Raw genomic sequence first — 18993 nt, forward strand, 5'->3', positions numbered from 1 at the left:
ATAAAATAGGAAACGGAACAAAGCCAACGGGAACATAACTCTAGCTTGGCACGGACAAAGAGCGCAGCACAAATACGTTTACAAGAAAATATTTTATTTGTGGAACACAATAACCATATTCTCATAAATTATTACATCACACACCATGTTTTTTTTCCTTCTCTCTCAATAGTAACAAAAAAAAAAACACTGGTGATGTGGTATGGTTACAGCTGAAGGCCCAAAATACATTGCAATCTGTATGGCAACTCCACAACGGTCACAAATCTACAAGGTATCTGAATGGAACCGACTAAGGAGAAGAGTTCAGGGACACCTAGGCCCACATCAAAAAAATCCACAAAGCATAAAACCTGTGTGAATTTCTCACAACACGTTTCGCACCTGTCTAACAAACACTTTCAGTTTTAACCACGAAGCCGATTAGTCACTTCTGACATGAAACATGAATGCAAATGACAGGGTCATGAAACTCTTCTCCCCGAGATAAGCAAGGGCTGGAGACTACAGAAGCGAAGAAGTGTTTGACAGGCAACTTGTGGGGTCAATGCTGAGCACTACAACAGTCAGATGTACAGCAGGAGATCGGAAAGATCCGAGAGATCTCACAGACTGCAGAGTCAAACAGTGTGACGTCGCCTTTCCAGCTTTAGCTTTACCAGAGAGGCCCAGAATATTCCGGGTCTCCTACCCCCTCTTAGTGGGGGGGGGGGGGGGGGTTGAAGCAAATCTGAATTGAATATTGAATATTTAGTGTCTTTTAATGAGACCTGCTATATCACGGAATATTTAGTGTCTTGGTTGTAAAAGCAGATTGTGATGCAACTTTGGAAATGAAAGTTGGCCTTTCCGTTCCCGTAATGAACCTCTAGGCTCCACGCTCTTCTTCGGGTACATCGTCTCATTTGGCATTGAGCAGGAGAAGAGTGTTTCACATTATTGCTCCCTATAATTCTGCATGATTGCCCCTGGTCCCAATAACGTAACTATAAATATTGTATTTTACATACATATACACATCTTTTTTTTGGTTTGTTAGTTTTTTTTTTTTTTTTTTAAGTGGGTGGTTCTGTGATTTGGTATATAACCAGCAATGGTGATATGATGTGGGCATCCACCAGTGTTCATACAAAACAAACACTCATACTCCAACATCTTTCAGTAACACTTACACAAGCAAACAACAGACAATAATTAGAACAGTATAAAATACAAAACAATGTGAAACGAAATAAAAGGGAACAAAAATGAAAAGGGTTTCTGAGCAGATATCACCAGCATTTACTGTGCAAAGTTAGGGCGAGACATTCTTTTTTTTTTTTTTTTTCTCTCCAAAAAAAAAAGCGTTACTGCCTCATTCATGTGGTTTGCAGCTGGTTCTGTTTGAAACGGGGGAGCACTATGCTGGTGGGTACGATCCGAGACCGGAACCTTCCAGAACCCAAACATAAGAGGGGCCCAGCCCCCCCGTAGGGCTTCTGAAGGAAGGCGGGGGATGTCTGTTGAACAGGGTTGATTGCCATTTCTGTACGCTGACTCAATGCAGTCCATAAACAGTTCAATGGATAGATAGGAAATGTGTGAGTTGTTCTCAAAGTGTTCCCTTCTCTAAGTGGCTTCTCTTGCTAAGCTAACAGAGCTATGACAAACAACTGACAGAAGGGGGAGCCATTGCAGCAAAAGTTCACCACTGATGCTGGATGGCAGATTACAGTGAGTTTCGCTTGCGTCCTGGCCTGGCCTGCCAAAAGGTTGCAACACCATAAAAATAAAAAGAGGAGAAGCAATGGCTTGGCTTTTCCTAAAGCTTCCTAAAACTAAAATTACATTTTTGGTTTAACAGAGTCTCTTAGACAAGACTACCCAACCCCATATTTTGTTCAAGACCCATTTAAAATATAAAGGATTAAGGTCGACTCCCCAGTCTAATCCCTTACTACTGAATGCCGTGAGCTTGTTTAGCACATAGGCATATGGGTGATCTGTCTGAAGGATGCACTGGTCAAGAGGTCTCTTACTAAATACCAGTTACATAATCGCAGTTGAAGTCGTGTACTATGCCCTGATTTGGAAGACACAAATCACCCTTTAGTATTACTGTCTTCACCGCATCACAGACAAACAGCACAGAAAGAACCCCTACAGGCAGTGGAAGTAAGTGCAATGAGAGCACTACCCCCCCCCAAAAAAAAAAAAAAAAAACTCACGCCAGACTCGCACTCGGCCTCTGAATGTGTACACATCCACACTGCTTATCTACGCAACTTCTAAAACCAGACATGCATACTTGTCAATGCCATTCCGCACGGTACACAACACTAAACCACAACCAAAAAACCGCGGGACAAAATGGATTCACACTGGGGGACTGAAAGCACAGATCTTCACTGAAAGGTTCACCTCTTCTAAAAAAAAAACAAAGGTCCTGGCCGGGGCAGCTCGGGCATGTCAGGTCTGCTGAGGCCTACAAGACAGCCGTCATGGGACCGGTACCTCAGAGGGACCAGTGGCCTCAGAGGGACCACTGACACGCCTGTCCGTCTCGGGTCAGGACATGTCTGTTCAGATCACCTTTCAAAGGCTACAGTCTAAACTACATGCCTCCCGGGGGGCAAAATAGTAACCACCTGCTAGAACAGCTCCCTGGGTTCTTCAACGTTCTGGGACGTGCCTTCAACAGAGTGGTTCTCCCAACAGCTGTATGTTGTTGTTGAGATGATGCACTCCCGTCAGAAGTCAACTCGAGCAGCACAATGCTGGGTCTAACTACGAGACAGACACTGGTGGAATACACTAGAGGTTTGGCCGCAGAAAGAGCGTCATACTTGGGTGAACATGAGAGATCAATGGGTCATCAGGCAGCAGAGGGACTGGATGGGTCGCTAGAGCGGAGGGCTCCAACCGTTTAGTCAAAGGACCACGGTTTTAGTCATGTTAAAGGATTACAACTGGAATCTCTGAGGTCCATTTTGTGACAAGTGAAGAATTTGTAGAATGCTAACATTTGATCACTAGGTTTTGCACTCCACAAGAGTAAGTTCAGGAAAGCATTTTATGATACAGGTCTTAAGCACGTAAGGGCTACGTTTTGTCAAGTGCGGTTACGTTATGTTAAGGTCCATTTCACATCTGTCTGCTCTCTCATTGCTCTCTCATGTGTCTCACGCCTGTCTGCTCTCCGCTGGCTTGGCTCCACTAACCCATTCTACTCATCCTAGAAAAGAAAAAAAGAAAAGAAAAGAAAAGAAAAGAAAAGAAAAGAAAAACACCTTGCCATCTCTGCAAATTAAAGTGCTTTTGTATCATAAGAAACACAGGATCAGGCTGAGATGATCTGCAGGAATGTGTTACTGAGGCTCCGACGTCTGTTGGCAGGTGGTCTGGCGTGTTGAGCATGTTTAGGTGGTTAAGCTTGACCCTGGAGCGAAACGTGAAAGAGAAGCACAACTGTTGTTTTGTGGTACAGAACTGATGAAGGTCCACCAGTTAAGCCCAGAAGGTCTAAAAGAACTACAGCAAGAACTCTGGAGAGTAGCCACCCACTGTGACTGGGCGGATTTCCCTGCAGAAGCACACAGTGCTGGCCAGCCTATCCTCATACGCTAAGACGCCGTGTGTTGAGTAGAATGTCCATTTGTGTTGGAGGTCCTATGGGAAGCAGGGGGAGGAGATACTCCCGACATGAGCAGTGGTCAGTTCTGCCTGGCGAGTCTTTCGTGGGAATCCCACAGTGTGAGTCATTCTGCAAAAGCGGATGGCTCTGGTCCTCCTCGCGGTCCTCAGGAACTGAAACCATGGTGCCCGTGTTTATGATCTCCAAACATAATGACAAAAAAAAAAAAAAGTCACTTGTGTGGTATATATTTTTGTTCCTGTTTTTGTTTTTTTCCTCCCCTTCAAGTTTTGTTTTGGTCAACATGGTTTGTATGCGTCTCACTCCCCCTCTCTTGGCAGTTTGAGACATTACAAGAATGACAGAGAGAAAACTAACTTTAAAACAGCAGATTAACTGTAGTCTTCTTTCATTCTTCTCCTAAAAGAAATTGCCACTTCCACAAAGGCATCAAAGGAAAACTCCTCAGGATGCATGTAAGGTGATGCGGGTGACTTGAGGGGCTGTGGGTTCAGAGGTCAAAAGGCCAAAAGGTAGGGAAGGCGGTGGGCACAAAAGCACAGTGAGAATAGACATGGGTGGGTGAGTGGGCGTGTGTGTGTGTGTGTGAGAGAGAGAGGGGGTTAGAGAGGCTGGTCCGGCGCCCTCTAGGACTGCGTGGCTTCCTTCTGGCACGGGCCGTTGGGGGTGTGCCCGCTGACTAGGCACTGAGGCTTCTGCTTCTCCCACTGGCACATGGCGTTGGCGTAGCCCACGATCACCTTGTCCATCCAGGTGAGGGGCTGTGGGAAGAGCACCGCGCCCTCGAAGAAGCCCAGGTGCCCGCCGTGCAGAGACAGCGCAAAGATCACGTTCTCCTTCTTTTCTGGAGGGGGACAAAGACGCAGAGAAAAAAGCAAACTTTCACAATCTTGAAAAAAAACTAAAATCACCAACATTATACAATAACACAGTTTTAGGACCACAATCCTACACAGACAGGCAGAGGAGGGGGGGGGGGGAGCTTCATCCTCTAATTTATTTTTCTAATAAACTTAGTCAACAAAGATGAAGCCATGAGAAAATGACCTGGGTGGAACAAATACCCAGGACAGTATATCCCTTAGAAGCAAATCATTTCATAATAAGTGTAGTGACTGTATGTATGAGCAGTTATGTGGATTATGTGTGTTATGCGTGTACAGTTCACTGTGTATTGCATGTACACTTCATGCCCAGCACCTGTGCTCTGGTCAGCGTGTGTGTGTGTGTGTGTGAATATGCATGCATCCCTGGAACAGTGGCCTTACACTTACTTACTGAAAGGCTCATCAAACAACTCATGAATGCAAGTCTATCAAATCAATGTCACATAAGGGAACAGTGTAATCTTCTGCAACAGAAGAACAAAACAAGCCAGATATGTGGAACTTGGCTGTTAATATCATCACAGGCTCTATGGCCAAGCTCTCTTGTGCAACCTTTGCCGCTACTCCTGACCATGGATTTATTTCTCGCTATCCTATCTTGGGCAAGAATTTGTTTATGTGTGCACACATGTGTGTGTGTGTGTGTGTGTGTGTGTGTTTCAGCATTTCTGATGTTTCGCAATCATGTCACAATGTGTTGTGTAGTCATGCCATGCCAGGCTGGTGAGTTGGCAGAGGTCTCTAGGGAAAAGGATGCAGACACTCGGCCTCGGTGTGTGTGTGTGTGTGTGTGTGTTCCCTAGGGCAAAGAATGCAGACCCTCGGCCTCGGTGTGTGTGTGTGTGTGAGTTCTCTAGGGCAAAGGATGCAGACATTCGGCCTCGGTGTGTGTGTGTGTGTGTGTGTGTGTTCTCTAGGGCAAAGGATGCAGACACTCTGCCCTGCTGCCATCTACAGTAACCCGACTCGCCCAAACAGCTGAGCTGCCGATAAATCCACACTCTCTAGAGACGGAAACGACGCCTTGAGTCCCCTGACACGCACACCCCCCCATCCCATTCCCGTAAATAACAACCCACTGCCCAGGTCACATTCCTCATAGTGCACGCCAGCCGAGCGGCCAACCTCAGCTCAACATCTAGGGCCAACTATGAGCTCTCTAAAACCAGCCCTCTCTGAAGGGAAACACTCACTGCTGGGACACTTGCTCTACCTTATGATGAGATGAGAGGAGATGAGTCGCTCAGGGGTTGCTAGGCAGCCCAACAACTGACCATTCTAGAACTGCCAATGAGAAGTCCACGACCAGCTCAAGATGTAGAGTCAGTGTTGGGAAATAGAGTGGCTCCACTGCCATGTTTACCATTCTGCATTGGTCATCAAGGGTGGCCATGACTAAGCAGCGGTGCATTGAGTGAGCTCTCACTGGCAGAGGGATGTGAAGGGGGTGCGTGTGGGTGTGACACAGGACTGACTGGGAAACCTTTTCGAAAGTGTGTGTGTGTGTGTGTGTGTGTGTGTGTGTGTGTGTGTGTGGGGGGGGGGTTGTTGGGTAGGAAGAGATGACTAGACCCTCTCACCACACCACTCCCCTGTGATCTGTAAACTCTGGTCTGGAGATGAGTCACACGTCTGGCATGGCTGGGTTGGGAGAGAACTTCTCTGGGATTTAAAAGCCTGGCACTGCGCTGCCTACTTCATTGCCTACTTCACTGTACTGCCTACTTCATGCCAACGGCGTTATATGCCACTTGACAGGGGGTTGAGAGGGCTTTGGCTGAGCCCACGAGCTGAGCCGACGCTGGTTGCTAAACACGTCTCAGTGGGTCACTATCACAATCAGGTTGGGCAATGCAGAGCTTATGGGTCAGTCATGTGACACACTACATGTGACACTTCACACCCTCCCACTCCAATGGCCATCACGGTCATTCTACACAGAATACTGATGTACACACGCTAAGCGTCTATATCACTAAAGCCATGTCTATATCACTAAAGCCCCTTCTATACTCATGAACCCCTTGGTTCTGGTTTACCTTTATCAGTGTGCGTGTTGTTGTTGTTTACAAGCAGAAACCAAAGTGGAATGCTCCCCAGAGTAGCAGCCCAAGAAATGTCCTGAGATCAGTGACCCACATACCTATCTACCTCCACACCCCTTCTCACTTACCCTCCCTGAATCCCCAAAGGATTGTGTGTGTGTGTATGTGTTGACAGAACAGCTGGGTATAGCTGTATAAGTAAATATGTAGTGTGTGTGTATATATATTTATTTTTTATTTTTTTCAGTCATGTATTTGAGGTGTTTATTTGGAGTTGTTGTCTGTTGCCTGTGGTTGTAGCCGGTAATTGTTGTTGTTGGTAATTGTTGTTGTTGTTGGTAGCTGTGTTGCTGGTTATTCCTGTCTGATGTCCTTACCTGCGAGTGTGCGTGGAATGGTGAGCAGAGAGGTGTGCACCAGTGGGTCATCTGCCGAGTTGACCAGCAACAGCGGAACATTCACCTGCAACGAGAGCAGCGTCACACAGAGCTCCTCCACCAACCACACAGGGATACAGTGCTCAACATCTAGGGCCAACTATGAGCTCTCTAAAACCAGCCCTCTCTGAAGGGAAACACTCACTGCTGGGACACTTGCTCTACCTTATGATGAGATGAGAGGAGATGAGTCTCTCAGGGTGGGGTTTATTTACTGGACAGATGTCATAAATGGTAAGCTTTCAGCAGCCTGGCACGCCGCTAACCCTGATAAGAGAACTGAAACACACAGTGTGTGTGTGTGTGTGTGTGTGTTTACTCACATTGTGAATATAATGCACACAGCTCTCCTTCTCGTAATACTCCTTCAGGGAACTGTGACCATGGAATTTCCTAGAAAATGCAAAAACCTTCAATTAGACCCAGGCGAGATAGGGATAGAGTAGATAGGGATAGATAGATAGATAGATAGATAGATAGACAGAGAAAGAGCAGAGGGAGGGAAGGAGGGAAGGAAGGATAGAGAATGAGTAGATAGATAGATAGAGAAAGAGTACATGGGGGCATAGGTCATAAGGACACAGACAGAAAGATTAAAGGGAGAGAATATGGGAAGGGAGAACGTGAGCGAGGGAAGGCATTTACAGGTTTTCATTTTTCAGGTTTTAAAAACAAAACACCCAGGTTCACAGAGAGGACTCGTAATCTAGTGTTCTTTATACTTGAGCTACAACTGTATTTCATACATTTAAAAGGTTACTCTCAACCTAGTGTTATCCTTGGGTTCAACCTTATTCCATGTGCTACGACAGAGTTACTCCTCATCTGTGAGGCCCTGGTGCACTACGAGGACACGACGGGAGGTGACCTCTCACCTCATGATTGTGTCATCGATCTGCATGAGGGAGGTGGCCGTGTAGAGCCGGCTAAGGCTGGAATCCAGCAGCTTAGTGGAGCTGCCAAACAGACTTCCCCTGAACACACACACACACACAGACACACAGGCACACATACACAGAGCAATGTTAGTGCCTGTCATGTTCATTCTGCGTTCTCTATCTTCATGGCATGAGTTAACTGGCCCAGCGGTGACAGCAGAGTCACACATGTGCCCCTAAAGGAAGCATCTTGATCTGATCTGTCAGACGCCCTTTAACATCTCCTCTCATGCGCGTTGGCTTGGGCACACGTGCTCATGTTCACCAGGGCCGTCTCTCCAGCAACGCACCTGAGGGGGGCCGTTGGAGCGCTTCAATAACAACGCTGTGCACACAGCATTCCAAGCATAGCTACTACGCCCCAAACCAACCCTGAACTGTGTGTGTGTGTGTGTGTGTGTGTGTGTGTGTGTGTGTGTGTGTGTGTGTGTGTGTGTGTGTGTGTGTGTGTGTGGTTAAGTACACAACGAAAACAGAACACCTGGAAATGATTACTCTGCTTTATCCATGTTTGTTAACTTTGCATTCTGAAATACTTTTTATCCAGAGGAAATAACAAACAAGAACCCCCAAAACATGAGAATAAAGAAGATACTAGAATGAGAGTCTGTGTTTGGGCCTTTAACAGAATCTGTTAACCTGTGTGATAGGATGATCTTCATGTTGAGTGTGTGTGTGTGTGTGTGTTTAACAGCATGTGTGCTTGTACCTGTGTGAGAGGATGATCTTCTTCATGTTGTCAGCCATCAGGAAGTTGTAGAACCTCCTGCACTGGTCCCACTGCAGGAAGGTCTCCTGCGCCCTGCGCACACACACACACACACACACACACAAAGAAAGAAAGAGAGAGAGACAAAGATAGAACAGTCAAATTAAAGCACAATGTTGGCTAATCTACTTCCAAGAGTATATTCAGACAGACAGGCAGAGAGACAGACAGACAAACAGACAGAGACAGACACACACACACAGGTAGAATAAGCTCAGACACCCTGCCCTCATTCAACAAAGCAGTTCTCACAGTGTGGTGGAACAGTTCAGTTTACCAAAAACCAGCAACCCAGGGCTAAAATAAACAAAACAAAACACAATTGTTCATCATCAAAGGTTCTTGATAAAAATCTGACTACTAAAAATACTGACAGACGCATTATGAAACAGAGGAAGCACATTTACAGTTTTTTAAAGTGCTTTGCAGGGCGTTCCCTCAGAAATGGAAGAAACAGACTAAAGTGGCAGTGGCATCACCAATGAGCAGCGTCACCAAATGTCTGAGGCCAGCCTTTAGACTGCAGCTCTGCTAGTAACTGGCCAACCCGACCCAAATTTCTGCAGTGGGGTATCAGAAGATGCCGCCACAACGACACCATGCAATCCAGTGAAGTGAGACACGGTGACTTCTTGTCAGTATGACTTCTAAACAATATGGGGAGTGGTGTGTTAAAGAAACACTCCATGGTGTGTGTGTGTGAGATTATCAGGCTGGGTCGGTCACTGCCTACGCCACCTGCTTTGTCAGGTCTCATATGAAAGGGGTCAGCTGGCCTCCCACCTCCACAACAAAAGCAGCAGCGCCGGCAGCGGTATGCAGACTGACTAGGTGCACCTCTCAAAGGGGAGGAATGCGCACAAGCAGCAGACAGATGAATGCAAGCTTCTGGCTTCTGGCTTCTGGCATGCCGTTCCTAGCGCAGCACAACGTCCCGGGCAGCTCTCCTCTGGAGATGTGATGTTCCACTTACACGCGTCACAAGAATGTGTGCAGCATCGTCAGCCTCAAGAGTGCCCGTGCTCAGTGATCACCAATGCAATCCATTTGATACCGTAGCAATGCAAAACTAACCTCTACCCCAATACGTTCACAGTCACCCTGACTAGCTTTGGCTTGTTATTGTGGCTGCTGGAGATAACCGCAGATTACTACTAATGTCAACAGCAACATTTAGCTCTTCTGGCAGAGACAGGAGAGGAGGGGGAGAGAGAAAAAGCAAAACACACAGACACACACACACACACTCACCTGAGTGCACTGTAGCCCTGGCACACGCTCACGCAGCACAGCACGCGCTCCTGGTTGGCGCGGTTCTCGCCCAGGAACTTGCAGACGATGTTGCCCCCGAGGCTGAAGCCCACCACGATGAGCTGCGTCTGGGGGTACGCCCTCTTGATGTAGCCCACCATCGCCCCGAACTCCCACGTGCACCCTGAGGGCAACACACACACCACCACCACAGGTCACACCCAAGACGTCCCCTCGCAGAGAGCGTGTACGTCTAGCCAACAGTGAAACGTCCAGGCTCAGAACACACTCTACTGTACACACGGACTTCAAGTCAGCTATCCAGCGTAAAGTCATTTATTCAATTGTTTCCATTGAGATGCCATGGACATGTTTGAAATGCCTAAAAACAAGTACTTTTATTTTCTGAGGCTGGACATTTCGACTGTTGGTGCTGTCGTTATATGACAAGGACATGTATTAACAGCAGGGTCCAAGAAGTGAGCTACAGTCTACAGAATGTTCCTATGCGATGAAAAGGGGATGTCTTACTAGGACAGCAGTGGTAGAGCGGATGGGATGAAAAGAGGAGACTTTATATATCACCTCTTACGGCCGAGTCCCATTGTGGCGTATAAACATCACAAAGGACAATGAACAGAACACACAGATGCACACAAGACAGACACAACCCACAAGACAAACATTGCCTAGCTTTTAGCATCATCAGAGGCTTACGCATCTTTACAGACTTGCACAACAAACCAGTGACACAAACACAAACAAGTGACACAAACACTGCTGACGTATTTTCACTGCTGATTTCGCAAACTATATTCCACTCCGGTCCACCCTAATGTACAATCCCCTTTGAGTGAGTTGGAAGTGTATATACACGACTGAACGACTCATGTGGGCCCATAACTTGAGTGACAGCATGGAGGTGCTCATGGGCACCACTAGCAGGGCTTGAACTTGTCTTCAGTGGTGCAGGTGTGAACAAGTGTACAGGTGAGACTATGTAGCATGGTGACTGGAGGGTCTGTCTCATAGGGTGCGGCCGTACCGTAGGTGAACATGCGCGGAGACGTGAGCTCGATGTTGGGCAGCGCTCCCAGGTGGTTGAGCACGGCACACCTGTAGCCCTGCTTCTGCGAGTGATCCACAAAGGTCCGGATGTAGTGCTTCTCGCTATGGTTACCGATCCCTGGACAGATCACCATGGTTATGTCATCTGCACACAGAAGAACAAAGAAAACAATGCTTATCAGTAGCTGATAGGGTAACATTTGCATTGAGGTCACACATACAAACACACGGGTATGATAAAAACCTCTTTACACAAAGAGGTTACAGTTTGAAATGGAAATATTATACTGTATATTGACTCTTCAAGTGGATCATTCTGGAGTCACTGAGGTAAGGCAAACAAAACCGGGTACAGAGGAACACTATTCTCCCAGTTCCCCTTAATGTCAAACAACATTACTAAATGACAGACCAGAGCACTCTTTTAACTTGTTTCTAAGAAAAAACATCAACAACATTCTGTTTGAGATAGTCGCCATGGGAAACCAAATAAGGATGGGATGGTCAGATATCAGCAGACAGACAGCACAAGATGCATGGTGACAAGGGAGCTCTTGTGCCCCTATTCCTCATTACTCTGGCAAGGGTAGCTAAGGAGCCAAGAGTTCCATGTGACATCAGGCTGCACCCAATTACAGTGGGAACAGACTGCACCTCAGCCCACATCCCAGACATGGAGACACACTGAAGTATGCCTCAGTGGGAGAGGCTATACACTGTAAAAGACACACACACACAAACACACAGATCTTTTTGGGTCCAAACCTTTACTAACGACAATTAACGATCAAAATAGGTCCAATATTGAGTTAGAACAATATAACAAGCAAACGGACTGCCACACACCCTCCTCCAGCCACTGAACATTTGCTCTAGACTGTTTTTTACTACTGTATTTATCCCACTTATAGTGTATTCATATTTATATCTATTTATAAACTTATCTTGTCTATAGTGTATTCATTGTACTTACATCATACCTCTTAACTTACTCTGTATATAACATTACTACTACCTTTTCATTTCATTTTACATTTCATTTACTACCATCACTTATACTTACAACTGCACTTTATATATACTTATATATATTCTATTGCTGATATTCTTCTATCAATACTGTTCATACTCCATATCTTATTCCTTACTGTACATATCTTATTTATTTACATATTCCACTTTACATATGCACATACTCTGCACTTTTACTGCTTTTTTGCACTTATGGTTAGATGCTAAACTGCATTTCGTTGTCTCAGTACTTGTACTCTGTGCAATGACAATAAAGTTGAATCTAATATAATATAATATAATCTACAGAGATAGACCTGTGTCTGTTTACCTAAAAATAGAGCCCAGGACATTCCCCTTTAATAACACACTCATACACAACCCTAACCTAACAGGTGTCAACACACAAAATAACAACTTGAATGCCAACCTCCTGTTGGGTGGTCGGCCATGGGCTCGAAGAGGTCGAAGGTGGCAGTGGCACCGTCTATCATGGGCAGGAACTTCCTGAGACCGTTAGGGTGTGGTGAGCTCACTCTGCCCAACTTCCCATAGAGTGCTGTCTGCAGGTGGCCACTCTTACCCCACAGCAGCGGAGGAATGTACCTGGAGAAGGAAGACACAACAACGCAGTTTCAGTCATTCTGATTGGGAGACTGTTCTGAGCAAGAACATACAACACTTGGACACATTCTATTTCACCCTATAAGGAGAGACACTACTAATATCATTTCATTTCATTTCAAACTGACACTGCTGGGTTGAATTTGGCTTAGTGATCTTGCCTCTCGTGATTATTTGCCTTTTGTCTATGCAACTGTCACAGAGGGGATGGTGTCCCTTAAAAAGCTCAAACCAAGAACAGAGTCACCTGATTGCAGAGACCTTGCAAAGACACTAGCTGAGCCTTCACATACTGTGTAAGGAGTCAGCATAAGATGTACTCAGTTTCCGGTGCCAGGAACTCTGTCTAGTTGAGGACTAGCCTAAATTCCATTTGTGATTACGCCACTTCACCAGGGAATACAACCCGGTGCCAAAACCTAAACTGGACAGAAGAAGTCGATGGATGAAACTAAAAATAAATGGAACATGATTTCAGCTTTGGGAGGATTTATTGACACAGTCAGGAGTAGACATTTCAAAGTCTTATAGTTGTCATTGAAGCCTTCTTCTAGAAGAGAAAAAGAGAAGGATGTGCCCCATCACAAGGCCCAATCTGCGTAAATACTTCAGTGACATGTTTAGACTTTGAGGAGTTCGACTTCTGTCATGTTTACATCCAGTAACACCACAGAGTTACGCAAGAACTCCGCGCAGATCACGACAAAATCTTCCCCAGTTCCAAGTTTTTTCTCATTACACAACACCAAAACAGCCACTCCTTTTTTTTGCCCTTTGCAAACACTGCTCTAACTAACATGACAAGAATTTATGAGGGGACAGCAAAGTAGGGCCTTAGAACATACCGTGCAGATGACCACAGTCAAATATGCCTAAGTACACAGAGAAAACAGTTAGATATGCCTAAGTACACAGAGAAAAACTAGCTTAGTCTGCGTGGCGATGTGTCTATAAATACTAAATAGCAGAGGTGGTGACTGCCTGCTCTGGCCCAGCACTGTAGGTCTCACTGTACACAATCAGAAGGAGGATGCTAATAAAGTACACACACAAGGGCAACTTGACCGTGCCTCTGCTGAGATAGCTGGGAGCCAGAGGACACGCACTGCGTCCATGACCGGTACACCCTGACACCGTTCATATCAGCACCATGCCGGCCGTTCCAAAGTCCGGCCCGCCATTAACGGTTATGCAACCTCATCTTCCTGTGGTGTTCCACAGGGTTCGACACAACACGGCGCCACCTGTGCTGAACAAACAGCACGCAACAGTTCCCCCTTAGTCAAACATCCAGTCATGGCACTGATCGTTTTACAGCCCTACAATCGGTAATTGCTGCATGGGTGATGGCGAGGAATTGCTGAGACTCCCGGGAAGGATGATGGCAAACGTGTGGAAAGGGCTGGAAGAGTGGAGTAAGCACAGATCGGAATAAATCGCTGAATAAGGAGGAGTCACGCGAGGCTATGCTCCTGCTGAGAATTCACCAGAAGCCTCTGCTTAGTCTGGCCGAGTTAATGCTGATAGAATGACTATGTAATGAGATAATCCTGTAGAGGCAGGGGGGGGGAGGACGGGGGACTACTCTTGGGAAGATGCCCACAAAGAGACAGCATTACAGGGAGACAGCATGGCTTGCTCAAGCTGCTGTTTATGCACACACCTCGAGCACTGAGCTATATGAACCTACTCTAGTCTATTCACGGCAGGACACATAACCTAGATTCCTACCAAAGACGATCAGCTTTGGGCTATTTTGATTCAAGGCCTCTAGCTAATGTATTAAACAAAGTATTGGCTAGATTTCAAAAAGCAGCATAAAAGGGTGTACCTAGACAGCCCTTAACAGACAGCAAACAACCAACCCTGCCCTCATTATACAGGAAGAGTTTGCCATAAAGTTCTGGGCATGGGTCTAATTGCCAGCTCATAGGGATCTACTGAGGCACTTCCTCATTCTAACCATACCACGACCATAAAAGCACGAGGTTAATGGCCGTCTAATATTTCTATTACACCTGCCCTAAATGTCTGTGTGGAAGGATCACATTAGACGTCTGGCCCACTGCCCTGTTTCATTACTGAAAAGAAAGTCCTGACTCATCACATCCCGCCCTGCGCTGTGTAAGGTTCAGATTCACATCAGGACACTCCGCCCAGACCCAACCCGCCCGCCCGCCCACCCGCTCGCTCGCTGAGCACAAAGTCCTCTGATCCACTCCCTTATGTGATCACAGACAAATATTTTCATAGAAGGCATGGGGGAATCACTGGGGCGCCTCAACCTCCCCCGGACTGAACTCTCCCCTGCACTGGGACACGTGAGGGGTGGGGTAGAGGCCTGGAGCTAGGTGACTTATTGATTAGCCTGCCTGGCCTCTGTACGCATGGCCACTGCACTGGAAACACTATTACATAATAGTGGTAATGATGGTAGCCCATGGTAGCCTGTGTCAGGGGATGTTATGAAAGGGCCCTGGAACAGCAGGGGATGAATGTTGACATGCCATTTAAGCAGATGGATGATCTTCAGAGGAATGCGCGGCATTGGTAACTGGTGTTTCTCACACACACACACACACACACACACATACACACACACACACCTAACACAAAGTATCACTGTCTGTAGACACCCTCACTATAGCAGTCATTCATTTTAGAAGTCAGAGTACCATACCCACCATATCCCTTAAATGTCACTCAGTTCACAGAATAAGCATACCAAGCCAGTCAGTCACAGTCCTGCACAGGACGTGTGCATCCCATTGAAGCTCATTAGTGAGACATGAACAGATCTAACAGCCCCATGTCAGCCGAAAGACTGAAAACAAACACTTGGGGAGGGATGCAGAGGTTCCTGGGAGTTTGAGGGTTTTTTTATGCAATGGTAAAGCTACAGAGACTGTCTTTCTCCTTCAGCACTAACAAAAGCAAAGTTTCAACACCAGTAGCATACAATGCTCAGAACACGCGTACATAAATATTTGGAGGGGAAATATGAGCTCAGTTTGCTCTTGTCAATATGCTAGCCATTAAAGCGGAGAGCTCTCCGGTTACCTATGACAAACAGTGTGAGGGTCAGGTGTTTTCAAAAACAACAGACAGTCAGACTCAGTGAGAGAGATGCCTCTGCATTATGAAACCCTTTTCTACATTCTAGAAGCTATATTGGAAGGCAGTGCTGAACAGATAGTTCAACATTCTTAAACGCCTCTAGCAACACCATCTACATTATGTGAACAGTCCAGCTTACAGCTGACCTCACTTTATGTTCAAATGCCTCTCTCTGTGAAATGAACTTACTCATGCGTGGCTTACAGCTACAGCAACTGCTGTCAAGTGAATACTAAAGGCATTATTTTAAATGGTCGATATCTGTTAGTTCATATAATGATGTTTCATTATTAGAATGCTACCTGTACACCAAGACACTGATGTGGAATATTGGGGGTTTATGCCTGTGTGTGTGTGTGTGTGTGTGTGTGTGTGTGTGTGTGTGTGTGTGTGTGTATAAGGACTCACTCTTTGGTCAGGCACGGGCAGGACTTGAGTAGGAAGCGGTTGAGGGCCGTGTCCTGGTAGGTGAGCTCTGGGGATGCAGTGGGGCTCTTCAGGTTCAGGCATCGCACAATGATGTAGAGCACCGTGGCAACTGCTGCCAGCTTCACCCCATCGAACACGGCCGGCATCTCCGGCGAGATGGTGTACGCATCTGTCTCCTGGTTGGACATGGTTGCTACGACACACAGGGAATCACCAGAAATGAACCTCAAAACTATTTCATTCAACTTTTAGTCTAATTATTATTATTATCAAAGACCTCAGATGTGGAAGTTCCATTATCCATAATGCGGATAACGTTAAATGCTCAACTGTGTATGTAGCCATTTGGAAGTAAAGAAACCTCGTAGACTGTAGCTTTAGCATTAGCTTTACCATTGTGTTTTGGTAATTTCACACGGGAACACGTCCTGGTTTACAATTAAGGTGTTCTCTCTCTTCAGGAGAAAAAGGAAGTACGGAAAGTTCCTAACCCTCACAAGTCTGACGGTGAGACATTTTCAAACAAACCAAAGACAAAAGATAAACCAAACAAAACAGGAAGTTATGAACGGCACACAGGAAGGAAGGCAAAATAGGGAACATGAGCAACCTGCTAGATTCAAGTCTCAACACTGTGTGACCAACACCACACATATTTGGAAACACCACAAGCGCAAAAAAGAAAATAGCAATGTCACAAGTTTGCATACCTCTCTTGCTTTTTTTGTGGCGGAGAATGTGACCTCTGACCCTGTGACTTCAAACAGATTCTCTTCGTCCTAACACTTCAAGTCACAGTGATCTGGTCAGCCCTGGAAAAAGAAAGAGTTTAACATAATTAAATCTGCTCGCACAAACCCATGCATTCTTACAGAATACATTCATGACTGAACTCTAGGATAATTGGTCGATGGCAAAAACGTAGTTCACTCCGGGTTAGTAAATTGATCCGTTGCACAGACAGGGGAAACCGATTGAAATCAAGTTTTCCCGAGCTGCTCTTGCACACAGGCGTCCCCAAAGCGAGAGCTCACTGTTCACACAAGTCTAAATTACATTATAGAGCCACATCATCACCTATCCAGTGATTCTGCTCTGAAATGGATCTCCTCTACAGATCCTGAAAATGCCTCTGATCTCTGACACAACCGTCAGTATGTCATTACTAATAAATATGATTTGTTAAAGGAAACGTGAAACTGAGAAAACACATTACAGAAACCCAAGACAGTGTGTGTGTGTGTGTTATCAAGCCCTCATCTATGTATGAGATTTTATTAAATAACTTTGCCTAAATGACCAGGGCTTAGCCCACATACCAGGGACCAGTATGACCTCATCCTCCAGAAACACAATTGTCATAAGGGACAAAGTAAACAATCAGAGCAGAGTCTAGTGTTCATAATCCCCCCCCCTCAGCATCCCCACCAGCGGTTTACAGCCAGCGACGCTCTGGATCACGGTCAGCTGGGGACAAAACGAAACACTAAACACCCTTTCATCTTTCCATTTACTCTACTCATTTAGGTCAATCATGATAGATTTACTTCTTTTTAAGTCGAAATCACCCAAGTCAAAAAGCCTAGTAGGCCTACAACTGCATTTATTCTGCTTGAAAGAAACAGGCTGGAGCTGTTCCCTCTTGGATCTTTTGGTAGCTCGGAAATAAGCGTGGCTCATCGGTAGAAAAATATCCTCTAAGCTGGACGGTAAGAGCAATAATATCCCTTTCTCCGTAGAACTGAAATATGAACTGGGGCTTAATTTAACAGCAACCTGTCAAATACTGTTGCTGCGGCTAACCGCTTTCCTCTCCTCTCCAGGGCATTGCGTACCAGAATTACAGACATCTTTGTAACTCTTGGAAGTTCCCTCTCATTGTTACAATTAATGACAAAGACATTCCTGAAGTTACTGTTGTAATGTAACGTTACTGTCTCAATGTTACAATATAAAGACGCACTGAAAGCGGTGCTGAAAAAACAAACAAACATTGGTGTCTAACGGTAACAGGCCCGATAACGCATTCTTTTCACGATCAACTTCCCATACTATCAATTTATAAATAAGTGTACCAGATGAGCTAAAGAAACACATCCAATGACCACTATGTCCAATAATTACTATTAAAGATACTGCAGACAATACTATCTTATTGACAATGTTAGCGCGCCAGTTAGCTAGACTTGGGTGGGAAGCACCACTGGGTGCTTGTCTAGTCTGTTAGCCTGCAGCTAGCAAAATATTAGCAACCTAGCTGGTCGTATCAAAGATTAAAACGGGATGTTTTTAGCCTACCTAACAATCCGACGGAACAGCCAGATGATCCCTTTTCCTTTCTGCATATGACCATATATCCTTCCATAGGGAGCAGAGGTTGTAACTCCGAGTCAAATGGTTTGTTATCAATGCTTTAGAGCATTTTCCTCCCCAGCAACGTACACGCATAGACTAGCACCTGACAGTGGACACAGACTTTACTTCCTACAGAGGAGCAGCGGATTTATATATCGCACACCCATTGGATAACGGGAACACAACGTCACTAGGCATCGGGACTTTTCTGTTAGATGATGTTAGTTGGAAACCTAGATGTGGAAGCTCACCAGTTACTTTTTATAGTCAGCAGTGCTCGCCCGCTTACCCACAAGATGCCTACAACTTATAGCATGGTTATTGGTTAGTATACAATATTAAGGTTGTGTTGTAAAATGAGTCTATAGCCTACTCTTTTCTTTTTCGTGTCAGGCCTACAATATCTCTGAATCTGTTCTTTCCTGTTC

The 18993-nt window shown here is 45.7% G+C and overlaps 1 protein-coding gene across 1 annotated transcript; it reads right to left on the minus strand.

The window, feature by feature from the left end:
• Positions 1-77: 77 nt before the first annotated feature.
• Positions 78-18704, minus strand: abhd2a (abhydrolase domain containing 2, acylglycerol lipase a). Its single transcript, XM_031569037.2, has 11 exons — positions 18509-18704; positions 16921-17022; positions 16190-16403; positions 12471-12646; positions 11007-11174; positions 9962-10145; positions 8651-8743; positions 7879-7977; positions 7327-7396; positions 6944-7028; positions 78-4478 (listed from the first exon to the last, which is right to left on the minus strand). The coding sequence occupies exons 3-11, from the start codon at positions 16396-16398 to the stop codon at positions 4261-4263; spliced, it is 1302 nt and encodes a 433-aa protein (XP_031424897.1). The 5' UTR covers positions 16399-16403; positions 16921-17022; positions 18509-18704; the 3' UTR covers positions 78-4260.
• Between the last annotated feature and the right edge of the window lie 289 nt (positions 18705-18993).

Source organism: Clupea harengus, chromosome 6 (genome assembly GCF_900700415.2).
Source record: "Clupea harengus chromosome 6, Ch_v2.0.2, whole genome shotgun sequence".
NCBI classification, from domain to species: Eukaryota; Metazoa; Chordata; class Actinopteri; order Clupeiformes; family Clupeidae; genus Clupea; species Clupea harengus.

Excerpts from the sequence above, each read along its gene's own strand:
- abhd2a (XM_031569037.2), bottom strand. The coding sequence starts at position 16,398 with ATGTCCAACCAGGAGACAGATGCGTACACCATCTCGCCGGAGATGCCG. Across the intron at positions 7,978-8,650 it reads AAGATCATCCTCTCACACAG|GGGAAGTCTGTTTGGCAGCT; the intron begins GTACAAGCACAC and ends GTGTGTGTTCAG. Across the intron at positions 7,029-7,326 it reads GTGTGCATTATATTCACAAT|GTGAATGTTCCGCTGTTGCT; the intron begins GTGAGTAAACAC and ends CTCTCGTTGCAG.